General features: G+C 36.0%; 1 protein-coding gene across 2 annotated transcripts in view; it reads left to right on the forward strand.

Annotated features, from left to right (window-relative positions):
* The first annotated feature begins 999 nt into the window (after positions 1-999).
* Positions 1,000-18,709, forward strand: part of LOC138330648 (endothelial PAS domain-containing protein 1-like) — a 78,256-nt gene continuing 60,546 nt past the window's right edge. Inside the window, exon 1 of one of the 2 annotated variants that reach the window (XM_069278198.1) lies at positions 1,000-1,463. In XM_069278198.1, the coding sequence (XP_069134299.1) occupies positions 1,399-1,463 (65 nt within the window). In that variant the 5' untranslated portion in view covers positions 1,000-1,398. The remainder of the gene's footprint in view (positions 1,464-18,709) is intronic. The other variant, XM_069278204.1, reaches the window with a different exon arrangement.

Genomic DNA, 18,709 nt, shown 5'->3' on the forward strand with positions numbered 1-18,709 from the left:
TTTGTGAGAATAATTTGATTTGATATACCCAGGTAATAAAAGAAATCTTATGGAAATGCAAAGTCACCATTGCTATCAAAATGAGAATTGAAAGGAGTTAATTGTAATCAATTACTACATAATAGGAGGTAAATCTGTTGGAATTCAATAAAAATTTGTGGTTTTTCTTTTATTCAGAGATAAATCTTTCCTGCATAATATCTGAAATTTTGTCTTTGTGCGATTTTAAGGGAAAGTCTGCTGCTACTGTTAACAGAGATGGGATGGTCAAGCAATGTCCGGTTGGTCAAACAATGTCCGGTTGAGTGGGCGTGTCAGTGACCTGTTACAGGTGAGTAGGTGTTGACCAGATGGACTGAGAGTGTGTGATGTCACTTCTTTGTGTAGTGCAGTAATGCAATTACACCTCGGCACAGGTACATTATCGGAATTATCACCGAGGTAATTACAACCATTCTCAATGGTTTGTCACCAAATACGATTATTCTCGTAACACCCCAGAGCTTAAATGGCTCACAAATTATCATGCTAAGAGCATTACCTTGCTCAAAATTGGGAAAAAAATCAAGAAAAAAATATGGCACAGATTTAAAATGCTGGAGTATTGATTGATGATTAATCAGTATAAAGAAAATTTGACTAGATATGATGGGAAGTCTGTGCTGATTGAGATGTATGGTGATTTTAAGGTTGGCCCAGAACTGTATGGAGAAGGCGAAGGGTAGCTGTTAGCATTAGGTTTGCTCCAGTCAGTTTGAATGGGGCGGTTTTGTATGGGACAATAGGATAATGATCCAAAGTCAGGTTACTGTCATACAGCCGAATTGAGACCCTCGGGGAGCTGTTCATTCATACCTACACCTGTTAAATGAACACGGTAAATACCCGTAGATTTAAGGCACGGGATGACTATTCAGCTTCACAGCAGGTGATTGGCCACCCATAATCAGCAAGGCGGGATAAACGCCGCGAAGGCGTGGCTTATTGATCGCTGATGGTCGCGTGGCTGAGAATAGTTAGCATGAAACTTGCATAGGAGATTGTGAGTGAACTTGATCGGAATTGTCAGAGAAGCTATGTCCACAGTCATATTTACATTACATATAATATATGCATTCTTATCATATCACGACTGACATGCTCCTCCGTAATGCCTACACCAGTGATTTTGTTTTAATTTAGACTACTCGTCTTCAATTTTCTCAAAAAGAACGTCATGAATGAATGCTGTCAATATAATCATAGTCACTAGTTGTCTTGAAAAAATCTCAAGATGCCGAAAGTTCATGGTAGACAGGATGCTTAACTTCCGCCGGAATGGGGAAAAATATTTGCAAAGTTTTGTTGAGGTGATACCACTGTTCGGTTGTGTTGTTTAAAAAAAGGAATCTTCGGCTAATGGTGGAGGACTGGGTGATTAAAACTATGTATGCCACTAAGCGAAGAAGAAGGACCGTAAAAAGGTAAGGTTTTAATCACGGTCCCTGATATGCTTGTTGCTGCCCGAGGGTCCACTCTCATAGTACAGGAACGACAAACTTCAAGTATTGAAATGACCAAAACTATTTGTGGATTTTTGTGAATTATATATTGTATCGATAATTACATAAGAATTTAAGAAGACATGGATTTTTTCTTTTATTATTTAATGAACTCAAAAAAGATAATAGTTGAAAAATATTTATAACACGTTGCATTATTGAACACCATTAATTTTTAAAAATGAATAGTTTCATAGATAAGTAATTCAAATTTATCTTAAACTTTATTTTAAACAAAACTAAACACATGTTGTCTTTAAAACTATTTTTATTGTCTCTATTATTCAATTAAACAATAGATTAAATATTTATGTCCTAAATAATACAAATCAATATACAATTTAAATATGATATGCATGGGGTCTTAGTATTTTAATACCTCGAAGAAAAAAAAGGGAAAAAAAACAAGCAAAAAATTTCTTTTCATTTATGCTATATCAATTTATCTGTATATATAATAAATAAATTTCTTCCTTATTGAAAACAGAAATAAATGTAACAAAATGAACTTAAATGAAAAATAATGTTTTCATTTCATCATATATTTATAACAATGGCATCATAATTATAGACATTGCGTTTGCACTTTAACCTGGAACAGGAGCACTGTACAAATAAGGTGGTCCATAACTCATCAACTGCAATAATTGAGATCGAATATTATTGTGGATAGCAATCTCGACAGGCAGAAATTTACACTAGAAAATGAAATGAATTTGGAGCCATTAAAAAGTCGGTAGTACCTTGAAGTATTAATGACAGTTGGACGGTTGTTGAGTTTGTTGTAGTCTCGGTTCGCCTGCCGTGACGAGCTCCTGACTTCTCATTGTCGCTCTGTTTTTGTTTTGGTTGTAATTTTCCTTCTTCCTTTCACTATCAAGTCTTTTAATACAGATGTTTAGGTAGTAAATTTGGCTTTATTATAAGAATTACCTGTGTTAATGTTTTGATATTTTAAAGAAATACAGACTTTGTTATGCTGGCCGGGAGCGTCACGGGGAGATCGCTATTGATTGTTAAGAGATAAGGGCATATCCGTTGTTTTGTGAGGGGCATATGGCAAAAAGACACAATGTCCCCCACGACCTAATTACCTCAGCTAATTAATTGTTGTATTGATAAAGGACTTACATTGTTTTTATCTTCTTTTATTCCTCGTATAAAGCTAATGCATTTTCCATTACAAAATTAAATTCTTATACCTTACTGAAAATATTTGCAGGGAATTTGTACAGCCTCACTGTATAATGTTTCATTTTATTAATGACAATATGAGAAGACCTTTGTACTTTATAGCCTTTAATTGAGATATCTTATTTTTTATTCTTTTGATTATAATTAAATTTGTAGAATTTTATGGTGCCAAGATCATTAAATATTTGACATCTTTGTTAAAAAAAATTCATAAAATTTGATGGCCATTTCACCTTTCTTTTATGAGACTATACAAAACTATACATTACTACCTTTTTGAAGGCATTTAATAATTTTTCTTAAACGTGCTGAATTACAATAGCTTTGTTCTGAAACAATTGGGATTTAAAACAAAAAAACAACATGACCATTGCACTAGTATTTTTGAAACACAACACTTTTGAAATTGTTTTTTGAAATATTTTTCCTCTCTCATTGTTGATATTAGTTTTGTGAAGCAGTATAGTACTCTAAATCAATTGTATTCAAGCTATTAAAGGGTTTCAATTTATTTATAAAAATATAAGCAATTAAATGATGAAAAACTTCAAACAAAAAATACAAAAGAATAGTTGAAATAAACTAGATAAATTTAAATTTTGGCATGATCTGTGTCTTGTGGATAGAGCTATCATCAATGACCTGTGGCCTAATAACAGAAATGAAACTAAAGATGACAATAGTGATGATGTAGTCTACAAATATTTCTATGGAAAGATACATTGATATACATAATTATATATAGTAATATATCATTGGTATTAAACCAAACAAGGAACTTTTGACTTAACTTTGTAATTGCTTAATGTGATAAAATTCAGCAAAAATATAATATTAAATATGAAAGATTGTAAATCAAAATAAAAGTAAAATTTGTATTTTTGTAAATTTGGATAAATAAATGAATTTAGTTTAACAGTAAGCATATTACTGTATGTTAGAAATGAAATATCAATTTGTTACTATTCCAACATAACATGACTGACAGTTAATGTGATTAAAATGCATCAATATTGCTTGAATAAATGCTTGATATTAACTTGTAGCATATTTTTTCAATATTATTATTTTTTTCTTAAAGAAATATATACTAGTATAACTACTTTCTGCTTTTACCCAACCCTAAATTTTTTATAATGCATTACTGAATTAAAAATTATAATTCTGATGTGATTAAAATAAATATGCATGTATGCTCTTTATTAAGAAGTCGTTAAAATGCTACTACATGCTTAACATAATGAATATTTAAAAATAATGACGTTACAATATTTTTAATGACACCCAATTAAATTTGTGTTTTGTCCTATAAAGACTCTAGCCAGTAAAACAGGATGTTGGTGATGTGTGACCGTATTTCAACAACAGTAGTAATTCTGTTATAAAGGAACATTGAGGACATGAGGCTATATTTTAACATGATCAGTAATTCTGTTATCATATGCCAGACATTATCACCGATTAGAATCAGCTACATGTGATTAAACACATCTGATGTTTCCAAGCCAAGCCTTCTAAAAAGCCATCCACTAAAGGATATTTATATTATGATATGATGAACAACGACCCCAGTATTGTCGGCACTGCGACATTGAATTCTAGGAATCTCTTTCCACTTTTGTCTCTTGCTTTGATATAATTTAGTCTTTGACTCATAATGTAGTTTTATGTAAAAACAACATGGAAAGAAAATTGAAATTGGAAAGTGAATTAGATCTGCTCCTCCGAACATCAATACGAAAACCCAAATCATAGAAGTCTGCCCATCTGTCGGCTCTGTTGATTTAGATGAAATATTAAAATCAATGTCACAGGTATGTTTTATTGAGGGGGAGCCGACACAATAGTAGAAATAATTGTAGTGATGTGTCTGCTACAGGCAAAAGTCGGTGTTTACAGAACTCAGGTATAATTCATATGTCATGCCTGACTGAATCGGCAGCATGTCAGCATTTGCTATCGCACAAGTTTTGTGCCTGATCACTGTTAACTGTTCAAGATCCTTATTGACTTTCTATTGCATTAATTTTTAATATGCACAATTTACACTCCCATAATTTTGTGATTTCTTGAAAGCTTAGGAGTACATCCCTCTATTTGTTTTGCCTATTATTCAACTGGAATTCTTTTTAGCTTTATGACAATTAATGTGATTGAATCTACAAGTGATAATTATCTAGATTGGATGAAAATTTGGTCGCTGTAATTTGTTTGAAAAAGCAAATTGCTTATCGGTAAAAATCAATCATTCCATTTTCATAACTTATTAGTTTTCAGATAGGACAGTTTGAAATAACAGTCAAATACATTGTTTTATTCTCTTAATTGTCAAAATTTGGATTTGTTTTATGATATGAAATTCAGAATGTTATAGAGTAGACAATTGGTAACTTTGCGGATAAGATTGATATTCATTAACATTTTTTGAAAATGATCAATATTTTATAAACATAATTGAGAATAAAAAATTATTAACCTTGCTTGAGGATGACAAAGAGGTTTGATAACCTGTTGAGGATGAAAAATTGTGAACCCCACCTGAGGATGTCATAGATATTTGATAAACATGATTGAAGATGGCATAGACATTTATAATAAGGATGATAAAGATAACTTTTCTTGTGGATGGCCGAGATATTTATTAATTTGCATTGCTTTAGTGCACCATAACAATATGAGGTAACAATGGTATAGACATTTGTATTGTATTGAAACGGCTGTCTCTTGTTACCGATATAATTTTCTTAATTAGTAAACATTTCTTAGCTTCATCCAATCCCTATATTTGTCATTCTTCCACCTACATGAACACTTAAAAATATTACGGTAGTTTTTACTATAAAGAATCATTTCTCGAAGAACAATTCAGATGAATGATAAGAAATTTAGGGATTTTTTATTCATAACACAATTCCATTTGGAAATATATTTGAAAGTGGTATATTCTATCATTTTCACCAGTATAATAAAATTCTCTTTTTGAGTTGCTCAGCTTGATCAATAAAAACTGTCAAATCTCCATTATCAATCAGATTTCTAGAAGAAGAAAAAACTTAATGTTTCTTGAGCTATGTGTGTTGGAAAAGTACATACTTTATATCTGTTTTGATATTCAGAATATGCTTGAGTATTTGTTTGAAGAAGTAGATGTATATGGCTATAAGCATTATCAAATTGGATTCACATCTTAAGAATTACATGAAACTCAAAGTGTTCCGTAGAGTTCTTTCGTGTTCTCATATTTTCCATTATGAACTTTTTGATATAGTTTTCTTACATCTTTTCAGTTATTAACTTTCAGGTATGGAAATGAAATGTTAAATAAAATGGTGTATATGCAGTGAGAAGTGATTTGTCTATGGTAGAGGTTGATTATTGAACATAAATACTAAACATATGTCCAAAGCCACAATACACCAGACAGGAAATCCGGAAAAAGTTGCCATAGTTTAATGTTTAAATTCCTTTCCAATCAAACAATAACATAATTAGAATCAAGAGAATGTCGTGAACAAATCCATCTGTTGTTCACTATGGAAGGTGTGAACTTGCTCCTGAACAATCGTCTGGCTGTCAAAGGGTTTATTACATAGGTGATTCACATGGCCTTCATTTCCAGTTAATTTGAACATAATTATGCTGTTATGGATAAGTTAGTCATTGTCTTGTAAGCAGACAAACTGACAGTGGATGAAAAGGAAAATTTGTTTTCTGTCAATGCTAATATTTCTACCGCTGTCATAGATAGACTTATTAAGGCCTGTAGGCAGATGCTCATAGATAGACATATTTAGGCCTGTAGACAGATGCTCATAGAAAGACTTATTTAGGCCTGTAGACAGATGCTCAAGGTCTTGGGAATGTAGTCACAGCAGGAAACGTTATAGGTAGGGGAAACCAGACACTATCTGACCAAAGGACAAAATTAAGACACAATGACCACTAGTGGACAATGTCTTTATCACTACTAGGGGATAGTACCAGTATATGACCACTACTGGACAATACCTGTACATGACCGCTACTGGACAATACCTGTATATGGCCACTACTGGACAATACTTGTATATGACCACTACTGGACAATACCTGTACATGACCACTACTGGACAATACCTGTATATGACCACTACTGGACAATACCTGTACATGACCACTACTGGACAATACCTGTATATGACCACTACTAGGGGACAATGCCTGTACATGACCACTACTAGACAATACCTGTATATGACCACTACTGGACAATACCTGTATATGACCACTACTGGACAATACTTGTACATGACCACTACTGGACAATACCTGTACATGACCACTACTGGACAATACCTGTATATGACCACGACTGGAAAATACCTGTACATGACCACGACTGGACAATACCTATATATGACCACTACTGGACAATACCTGTACATGACCACTACTGGACAATAGCTGTATATGACCACTACTGGACAATACCTGTATATGACCACTACTAGATAATACCTGTATATGACCACTACTGGACAATACCTGTACATGACCACTACTGGACAATACCTGTACATGACCACTACTCGACAATACCTGTACATGACCACTACTCGACAATACCTGTACATGACCACTACTGGACAATACCTGTACATGACAGCTACTGGACAATACCTGTACATGACCACTACTGGACAATACCTGTACATGACCACTACTGGACAATACCTGTACATGACCACTACTGGACAATACCTGTATATGACCACGACTGGAAAATACCTGTACATGACCACGACTGGACAATACCTATATATGACCACTACTGGACAATACCTGTACATGACCACTACTGGACAATAGCTGTATATGACCACTACTGGACAATACCTGTATATGACCACTACTAGATAATACCTGTATATGACCACTACTGGACAATACCTGTACATGACCACTACTCGACAATACCTGTACATGACCACTACTGGACAATACCTGTACATGACAGCTACTGGACAATACCTGTACATGACAGCTACTGGACAATACCTGTACATGACCGCTACTGGACAATACCTGTACATGACCACTACTGGACAATACATGTGTAGGAGGAATGACCTCAGTCAAATCTTTGCCATATGACACTCTTTGGAGTTGATGGTAACTCTCTTGGTGTGTACATCTACACAATACCTAGATATGTAGTGTGTTTGAAGGGACCATGATGGCACAATGGTTAAGGTGCTTGCTTTAGACTCCAATTTAGGATGTGCCAGGTTAAGGAGGTAGAGAAAAGCCAGAGTACCCATAGAAAAACTAATAAGTAGTCAGTACCAGGCAACTGCCCCACATGGATTTTGAACTTGCCACCCAGAGGTAGAGGACTTGTGATATTTTGTCAGGACATCTGAACCACTTGGTCACTATGGTCCCCTCCCAATGTGTAACCACATTGAGTAGTATGTACTCAATTGCTGGGGAATGAGTTCGAAAACCGTATGGGAGCAGTTGTTTCTTCTTTGCATATTGTGGCTTTCCTTTACCTTTTAATCCTGGCACATCCTTTATTGTCTCTGACTGTTATAGGATCGATGACGTTATATTTTAGTACTTACTTTCTCTTACTTGAAGCCTTATATCATAGTACCTATGATATCTGGACCCATATTGGCTGTAAATCAAACCTATAGATATATACAGGTGTAATACCCAATATTCTGAGGGTAGTCCTTTCACCTGGTCCGTCGATACAACACTTTCTCTCAGTGTGAATTATTAATCCTAATTGTGCTGTGCAGTGTCTGTGATATCGTTTAGTGTCATTGGCTACACGTACTGTTATCCTTTATGGCCCATAACAGAAATTTATATATTTCATAGATGGCAATTGATGTGGTAGTCTACCAGTTTATTTCTGTAGATGAAGTTAATTATATATATATATATAGTGCAGATAGGAATAGAAATGTTTTGACTTTTATTTGCTTGTTCTGAACCAATGTTTTCTCCTCTGGCATATTACTCTAAAAACCTATAATGTTTGTCTTGAATTTCAGATGTAAGATATGATACCAAATTTGTACTGAATGTTTCTACTGTATGATCTTTCTATCTGTTAAATTGGTATTGGTCTGGCTCCAAGACCTCATGTCCCTTCCCTCAGTTCTATTTCAATCCTACTGTTCAGTTCATTTTTTTTTACCACAAATCCCTAATTTTTCTTGTCAACATCCATGCTACATAGCCTGACCTTTAACCCTCTTTTCACCGTCAAACCTTATTTCCAATCTTTTCTCCTTTAAACTCTTGTTTGTTTTTGTGGTGAGGGTGGAGATGAGGGAAGGGGAGAGGGTCATGATGAGGATGGGGATAAGAGAGAGGGTCGTGGTGAGGATGGGGATGGGAGAGAGGGGTTGTGATGAGGATGGGAGAGAGGGTGGTGTTTAGGATGGGGATGGGAGAGAGGGTGGTGGTGAGGATGGGGATGGGAGAGAGGGTGGTGGTGAGGATGGGGATGGGAGAGAGGGTGGTGGTGAGGATGGGGATGGGAGAGAGGGTGGTGGTGAGGATGGGGATGGGAGAGAGGGTGGTGGTGAGAATGGGGATGAGAGAGAGGGTGGTGGTGAGGATGGGGATGGGAGAGAGGGTGGTGGTGAGGATGGGGATGAGAGAGAGGGTGGTGGTGAGAATGGGGATGAGAGAGAGGGTGGTGGTGAGGATGGGGATGAGAGAGGGTGGTGGTGAGGATGGGGATGGGAGAGAGGGTGGTGGTGAGGATGGGGATGAGAGAGAGGGTGGTGGTGAGAATGGGGATGAGAGAGAGGGTGGTGGTGAGGATGGGGATGAGAGAGAGGGTGGTGGTGAGAATGGGGATGAGAGAGAGGGTGGTGGTGAGGATGGGGATGGGAGAGAGGGTGGTGGTGAGGATGGGGATGAGAGAGAGGGTGGTGGTGAGGATGGGGATGAGAGAGAGGGTGGTGGTGAGGATGGGGATGGGAGAGAGGGTGGTGGTGAGGATGGGGATGAGAGAGAGGGTGGTTGTGAGGATGGGGATGGGAGAGAGGGTGGTGGTGAGGATGGGGATGAGAGAAAGTTTGGTTGTGAGGATTGGGGATTACCCTACAGCTGCAGCTCCTACCTTTACTTTAATATACAACCCAATGCCTGAATATGTTGGTTACCATAACCAGTTAACATTTTAACTGACCAGTGTTCAAAATTACTAAAAGTGTAGTATACAGAATACACTAGCACAGTAAGTATTATATGGTAAAGGCCTGTCATTTTTCAGACTTAACTTTCTACTTTTCCCACTTCAGTAAGTAAGACAAAGCCATGAGTATGTAATTGTGTAGGAATTGGGCCTTACGGACACTCCACCATTTATAGGGGGGAATAGTTTGAATGGGTGAGTCGACGTGGAACAGTGGTCACCTAGAGTATCTCACTGTGTGGCGGACTGGGGCGTTCAGACAAACACTTATAGGTCTACGAATCAACTGCGGATAGCTTTCCAAACCCATTCATGAAAAAAGTCATTTTCGAGAAATTGACACTGACATCTGTAACCTAGTAAATCATAAATTTCCAATCGACTGGCATCTACAGTCATAAATCAACAACATTAACATTTGGTCGGAAGGAATTTACATGTTGGTCTCAATTTTAAATTTGACAGGATACACATAAAATAGTTTCTTTCTTTTAGTATGTCTTTGTTTGAATACAAATCCTTTGTTTTATGCATGATATAAGCATTTTTCTTTCCAAGCAATCATTTCTGCTGAAGTCCCCTCAGTGATTTCAGACTCTGCTATTTCTTACTTCGTATTGTTGTCAATATACTTAAACATAACTTTGGCAACAAGCCATAGAAGAAAGTTTGTGTATCAGTTACAAGAAGTTGGTTCTGTTCTCATCCTTCTGAATTGGTTTATACAAGGGGATCCTGTATACCAGTCGGCGTTTTCCTGAAACATTTTGGAGGAACCAGTAGCATGTGAACTTGGAATGATATTGGTTCCTGGAGAATTTCTTTCCCTGAAAATTGTTTTGTCTGGTTCTGAGCATGTTGTACAATCTTGCAACAACAGGGTCTCATTGTTATTTTGTCTCATTTATAACTTCGTCTGTGTCTTGTCATGAATTCGTTCTAGACCAAAATTCAGTACCAATGAAGAATAAAAGAAGCTTGCAGGACAAATACATGATAGGCTAATGGACAATGCTTTGCCAATTGGTTGCAGCCATGATAACTAGTTATAGCTTGGGATCAAATGTTGTAGATTTAGTAATGAAACTTGAATCATACCTGAATCACAAACAGACCATCTGCAGTACAATTTATTTTTATCGTAGGCTATTTTAACCTGGACCCAAAGGCCAGAGGTCATCAAATTTCTATTTTATTTCAATCATTCAAAGGTGTTTGCTAAGGTGATGTCATTATTCTGTCACTTTTAGACTGTTAAATCGGGAGGACTATGTTTATGTGTAACAGTTCTGGATTGTATCAACCAATTGGCAACAAGGTAGCTCAACTGGTAAAGCATCTGACTGGCGTTCGGAGGGTTGGTGGTCTGAATCCTTGTCTTGTAGTGCATTTTTTTGCACCTAGTACACATGCCTTACAAATCAAATCTCTTTTACTTACCTAACCAAGTGATAATTGAGGTCTTTGTAGTCTCTAACTTACTTCAATGTGTGCCTTGTTGGTTGTGATAGGTCAGGTACTAATTGCCTCTTGATACCTTATTTCAAGCATCAAGGTGATGAAGACATACAAAATCTGTGGGTGTTCCCTTACCCCTAGCATCCATCCCATCCCAGTACCAGATGACCCCAAATTACATTTGATAAATGAATTTGTCAAACCTCTATTATGAACCTTTGAAAGTTTATAGGCCTATATTCTTGTCAGAATTAGAATTCAGAGAAGAGAGCAATTCATTTCCATTTCTTTCATATAAAGATAAGATACCTTTGTAAGCTCATTGTAAACTCATCCGAGTCAATAGGCTTGTTTTTACCAAAGCAAAAGCCCAGTTAACTTTAGATACGATATTATATTGCATAAAGAATTCACGTTCAGCTATTAATACCTATATAAAACCATCTTCCAAATATTGAAATGTTTCTTAATGTTTTCAGTTTGATATTTATCGGGAAAAAATGACAGTATAATGAAGTATCAGTGTATGAATATCTGTATTTTTGTGTTAACATGACAAGGCTGGTTTGACGGCCGTTGGGGCAGTCAATGATTTATAAGCTGGGTTACACTGTTGGCTCGACTGAGTACCAAATAGGCAGAGGTCCGTTGATGTAGGCAGCCTGGAGAAGACCTCTGCTCCAGTATTAGACAGAGAGTTGACTTGAGCTCAGTAATTAGGGGGTATCAAACACCAGGTAATTCTACCTTATACCCCTACAACCAAACAGTTTTGCCTCACAAATTTTAATCGCTATCCATGTGCACTAAGGCTAAGTTTGTATTACAGGGCACACACATCCTCTCAGACACAACTTATGGACTCGCTATACCATTTTGCTTTTACATCAAATAACAAAACTGAAATAATTTATGTCATTTCTAGATCGTCCCATAAAACCACAATATGATCAGCCGTTTGGCATGGGTTTGTCCGAAATGCCCTCATCCTATGATCTCTGATTTGACCTATAAACTTTGACATCACTGATATTAAACTGTTCCTTGTAAATCCAGTACTAAACTAAAATAACAAAACCTTTTTCAATTTCTATTTTTGTGTAAAAACATTTTAAGAAGTACTTAATACTCTTTCAATTAATTTGTTCACTGAGACAGAAAATAATCATGATACCTAATTATTTGTGTTTGTGAAAAAAGAAAAGGATCATGAATTAATAAAATATTTTCTATTTGTGAATCATGCTATTAGATGACGGCATGATTGTATTAGATTTTACAGTAAGGAAATAGGTACAGTTTTGAAACTCGATTCAGAAATAGCCATCTACTTTTGTTGTCAAATTGATTTGTAACTGTTTGCTGCAGGTTGTAAATGGGGCACCTGTTTCATCATAATTGATTTTATGATAGCAGTTGTAATACTTTAATTAGGATGGATAAGAAACACTGGTACATCAATAGTATATATATATATCAGGATGGTCTAGAATTACTCAGCATCTCATTTGCTAACTAACATTTGCCTAGCTCTCCTTCCCATTTTCCCCACACCATGCACTCAAATGATGGTCCTCACACCTACCAAGGTCTCTACAACAAATCCTGATCTCCAGCCATCAACACTCCCACCATCATCATTCCATCTCCCCATCCCACCACTACCAACCCCTGCCACTGTTGCCACCATTGCTGAAATACTCACTTTATACATCTCTGACTCCAGATTCTGCACCACAACTCTCAGCATTTCCATTATCACTCATCTAAACTCATAGAAAGTTCCACACCACAACCATCCCCAAGTGAAGGACACCTCTTCACCCCCTCTTCTAGAATCCATCACCAGATTTCCAACCTATGCCATCAACACCACCACTGCCCCTCAAAAATTCTATCACAATTCAACTATCAACATCTTCCTCACCACACCTACAGTACATCACCAGACTCCAAACCACAACCATCTACATGTACATCCAACCATGCCACCCTTCCCTCTCTCTTAGAACCCACCTTCAGTTTCCCCCTTCACTATCACCAACATCCTGGTACTACTATCTACCTTTTCTTTGACTCATGACCATCATCATCCTCACCATCACACCAAAACTACACCAAGAGATCCCCATCTCAACCACCCTACCTCTGACCAACCTCTCCCTTCCCTTCTTCCAAAGTTTATCACCAGATCCACAACCCTGCCGCCACCTTTCTCTATTCCACCAGAGTCCCTCTAATCCAATCCCAACCACAAGGTAGACATATCTTAAGCCACTTAATGAAAAGCTAATCACAGGTAAATCAAATGTTGAGAGAGAAAAACTTTATCTTTCTGTCATAGCCTGTTTTCTAAAGACCAAGCGTTTTATTTGCGGTGTTGATAAAAGTCTGGAAATATACAGATAAAAGTTCTCAGTAACAATACTATAATGGCCTTTCTTATATAACTCTGTGTGCATTCTCCTCTACGTAGATTAGTTTTAACTCTTACAAAACCCTACAGAGTGTTTGCAAGACTGTCCGTGTGAAACGAGGAAAACAATAACCTTATTGTTCGACACATTACTGCCGTACAGGTGAAATATACAGGTACAAGATGGCGGTACGAGATGTCCTAACACGTGTGTACTATTAGAGTGGGTTACTATCAAATCCCTTAGTTTGCTATTGCCTATATCTGTATTTACATGAAACCAAGGTTTCTAGCAGCATTAAATAAATTTTCCTCCAGTAAAGCAGGAGTCAAGCATCCTGTAGTATATAATTTGTCTAAAAAAAAATGCAATGTCGGGCAATGAAAACCAGTCTAGATGCATTCACTGGCCTTTCAAAAATCCTTGCATTTCAAAACGACGGTCAATTTCTGCTTATGTTGTCCAGTTGTGACCATTGAAATTACGGAAAAGTCCTGCGTAAATTTAGCGCAGTATTCACTTTAAAATTTTAAGTAGGCACTAAAAATTGTCAATCCAAAAACAATAGTATCTTCAAAGATTATTTCTATAAAATAATACCCAGGAGTGAAAGCATCTTAAGCAAGCTAGAGGTCAGAGGTTAAATGTACTTATGATGGTAGGGGATTAGAATGATCTGAATGTTATGGTATATAAGTGCATGACAATGTGAAATAACCCATCAGTATCTCGATTGCATGTCCAAGGGTGCTTGTGCAAGTCCAGCATGGCTGACATTTGCTCCAGGTCTTATTTGATTTCAGTAAATCTGATCTCGATATGGTCTGGCTTCCAGATTTCCATAATTTATATATCTATGTATCATTTAGGAGTCTGTAAGTGAACATATTGGGCACTTTATGGTTGGCATGTGTTATAAAATCTCAGATATAAAATACATATAAGAATTTTGGAGGATGAATTACTGATCTTGGTATAGACTACATCTATTACTGTTTTCAATAACTCATAAGATTTGAGGACTTTTGTACTCATGGAATTTTTATGGAAATAGTCAAGAAGTAATTGTAACAGGATGGAGTTCAGAAAGAAAACACCTTTGTCATTTGTGTTCATTAATTAAGTTGCAGCCCTTTGGTCTAAAGGTAGACAAATCACTCCGAATTCCCATAAGCTGAAGTCAGTGAGGCAACCTTTCACAAAGTCTTACACCCCAGTTTGTTAACGCGAATCCTCATGCATACCATTCTGCTATAATTTCTACCTTGCACCAAAATCTGTAAAGGTTTTAGTGATAATCTACCACTTATGGGGTTCAATCTTCTCTTTAGTCACAAATTGGACACTTGGTACCACTTTGAAATTCCAACTTGCCAAAGGTTGTAAAGCAACCTCTGTATGCTTGCTCCATATTAGTATTGATAATATATATATGAACATATTTTAGTGATTTAACTAGCTTGTCCAGGTTTGAACGTTCTCTGACTAATACATGCACCTCCACCAGACCACATTTAGGCCTGATATTTTACATTGAACTTGATTTGAATTTTTTTTAAGGAATGGCCATTAAACTGTTGTTGTTTAATAGTTGAACACTGCCTGAATGAAATAGCTGTCAAGATTTCAGTTTTTTTACCTAAAGACATCCACACACTTCCCTCTCTCTGCTGATAACAATCTTTCTCCTCAGTCATATGTTGTAGTTTGCTTTCTTACTCTATTTCAAATTAGTCAAGTTTTTAATCGACTATCAATAGAAATGGAATACTGGCATTGTTGAGCGTGTTTGGGGTATTTTTGTTACTGTACAGGACAGGGAAACAATAAGCTTGGTTAGGTATTGCTAATATGACTTTCAAAATAATTTTAACTAAATTCACTATGAATCTCAAATTTGTTCAGGTTTACAATACTTATTTTTATGAAAAGAAGCACTAAAACTATTTTGTTTTATTTTTGGAATTGTTTATTTTGAAATATGAGATTTTAATTTAGAAATTTTGGATTTGTTAAAAGACGTCCTTTTGGGGGAAGCTAACAAGTATAGAGATTAGTCATGGCTTTTCAGACTTAAGTTGTTAGGAGTTTTAAACAACAGACAGGAACTGTTTGTACCATGAAGTATCAGTAAGGCTACAGGTCGGAATACTACAATAAACGTATGTCAGGATATCTCAACACATTAATATACTCTTTTACTACGTGTGAATGGAACCAGAAAATTGGTCCATATTGCAATTTGGCCAAATAGTGAATAGACTTGCGACCTTACACACCCAGGCCTGTAGTTAAAAACTTGACTCATGGTAAATTGAACACCAAGAATGTGAAAACCATTCAATGCAAGCCTTACAGGGCAAATAGATATGTTGTGAATATATTGTTTACACTTAAAAGAAGAAAGGTAATTTTAGGTAAAAGAAAAATGGTTGTTTGAAAGTCTGTGCACTCCCTTTCGCTTGTGGATTTTTACCTGGACGGAGGAAGTTGAAATCTATCTGTCAGTGTTTTAACTGACATGTGTCAGTTTGGCCGTCCTAACGCAACGATACAGAAAGGCAAAACTATTAACAACACAACATTTGACAGATTGTGACCAATTTCGATATAAAATTACAAATGATATGAATCAAATAGAATTATTTAAGAGTCAAAAGCACGACTTGTTGGGGGATAAGATTGTGGATAGGAAAGGTATTCTAGTATTGATTGCCATCACGGCCAGCTTCGTCAACAAAACAAGCCAAAGCTGGTTGAAGAAATGGTATGAAAAAGAAAATGTTCTTAACTAGATATGTAGTGGGATTGGACTGGGTCGATCATCGGTGACCAGGTAGCTCAAACGGTATTAGAAATTTGGGCCAAAATTAGATGGTCACCTTAGAAAAAGTAAATGAAAAAAATGAAACTTTGTGAAAACCAGAAAGACAAATATAATTTTTTCATCAGAAAAACTTTGTGAAAACCAGAAAGACAAATATAATTTTTTCATCAGAAATATATACCCAAATAAGACAAGAATAAGAAAAACATTTTTCTATGATCTGAAGATGATGCAGGTTGATCAAAATGACACAAACAGAAAAACAACTGCTGTTCAAATTGTAGTTTTAAACCAGATTGTCGTTTAATTGCCATGACAACAATACAAACTTTTGTTAGTTGACTTCAGGTTTAATGGGAGTTTGGCTGGTCTTAATTGTCATTGTATTAGGTGTAGATTGGGAGCAGTTTTTGGTTTATAGCTGTGATTGGGAGCAGTTTTTGGTTTATAGCTGTGATTGGGAGCAGTTTTCGGTTTATAGCTGTGATTGGGAGCAGTTTTTTGGTTTATAGCTGTGATTGGGAGCAGTTTTTGGTTTATAGCTGTGATTGGGAGCAGGTTTTGGTTTATAGCCGATTACAGTAGGGTTGGATACGATGGCTGTGTAATTTTCCTGCTCCTCCCAAGCATACCTCAGATTTAAATCATGACTTTATCAGTTTTAAATGTGTAGTTACCGTCAAATTAACAAGGAAGACGAGCCTAAGTATGGTGTTGAACGTACTGTGCACGCCCCAACTGATGGGCCATGTTTATTTTGGGTTAATATCAAAGGTTTGGAGAAAGCTTGGCTGATTTCACCATCCACCCATTCATGAACCATGGCCATCCTGCACTTGTTGACCCCAAGGAACGACATCACTGGTATATTTGATGATAGGATTAAATGAAATGGGCGGAGTGAACTGCAATCCGAGTTTTATAAAAAGAAAGTAATAACAAAGGTCAAAGAAAAGTGTAATCCAGAGGTCAAGTTCTTATTGTTGGTAGCAGAGATATCATCATCAATAAACGGTCATTCAAATGGTCAGCTACCAGCCTCCTGGTACATGTCATTGAAGGTCACAGTGGACCAAGATGTTCCTATCACCTAACCTATAGCTAGCTGTTATATAGGACCTTAAATGATGTATCTCTATCAAATAATTCTTATTTTAATTTTTAAAAGTTTTAAAAAAAAATTCAAAATAATTTTTGTATTATTTGTAATGCTTAATTGAATAATACAGGATATGGAGGTTTTTATTTCTTCTTTTAATAGGTATACATATATGCATTTCAACTTTGTTATTTCAAAATTAATTGAACTAAAACATCAGGTTAGCATTTGATCATGAGCTTGTTGCCATGACAAGGATTCTATCTGTATATTTAAAGCATGACGAAGGATTCTTCAGATCTTTCAATTTGATTATTCTATTTTCACGCAATAAATTTGGAAACATTTTTTTCTGTTCATTTATCTTTGTTCTTGCATGGAGTTCTATAGAACTATTTATAAAAGACAGGTTAGTGATTTCTGATAATAACCAGTTGGTTATAAACCAGTCAGGGCTATGATGGATCAGTGGACGCAGCTATTCTTTATGATTGCTGGTCAAAGACTTGCTCCGTGTCCACCCCTGTGGTCAGTTGAGAGGTTTTCATCAATATTAGGGACAAGATCAATCTCAATCTGGATTTTGGTTCTGGGCTGTATGATGGAAGAGAGGAGTCAAGTGACATTACAAGTCTTTATATTCATGAAGGATGGTTACTTTAGGTCAAGCCCCCCTATTGTTATGACCGTTTGATGGACACATGGTGGCCAGATAATATTTCAAAAATTGTTCTTGTCTGTTTTTTATTTGTCAGTATAATTTAATTTTTGTCCCAAACATACTGTCCCTACTTGCCGTAAAATATGATATTCACTTAACAGGATGATTTTGTATCGAGTAAATTAGATTTATTCATTTTGAAATAGAAATAATTGAAAACAATTTTTTTTCTAAAATTTGATTTTATATTTAAAAAAGTTCTAATGGTTATCAAGATTTATTTGCTGAAAAATGAAAGTCAAATGAAC

Source organism: Argopecten irradians, chromosome 1 (genome assembly GCF_041381155.1).
Source record: "Argopecten irradians isolate NY chromosome 1, Ai_NY, whole genome shotgun sequence".
Lineage (NCBI taxonomy): Eukaryota > Metazoa > Mollusca > Bivalvia > Pectinida > Pectinidae > Argopecten > Argopecten irradians.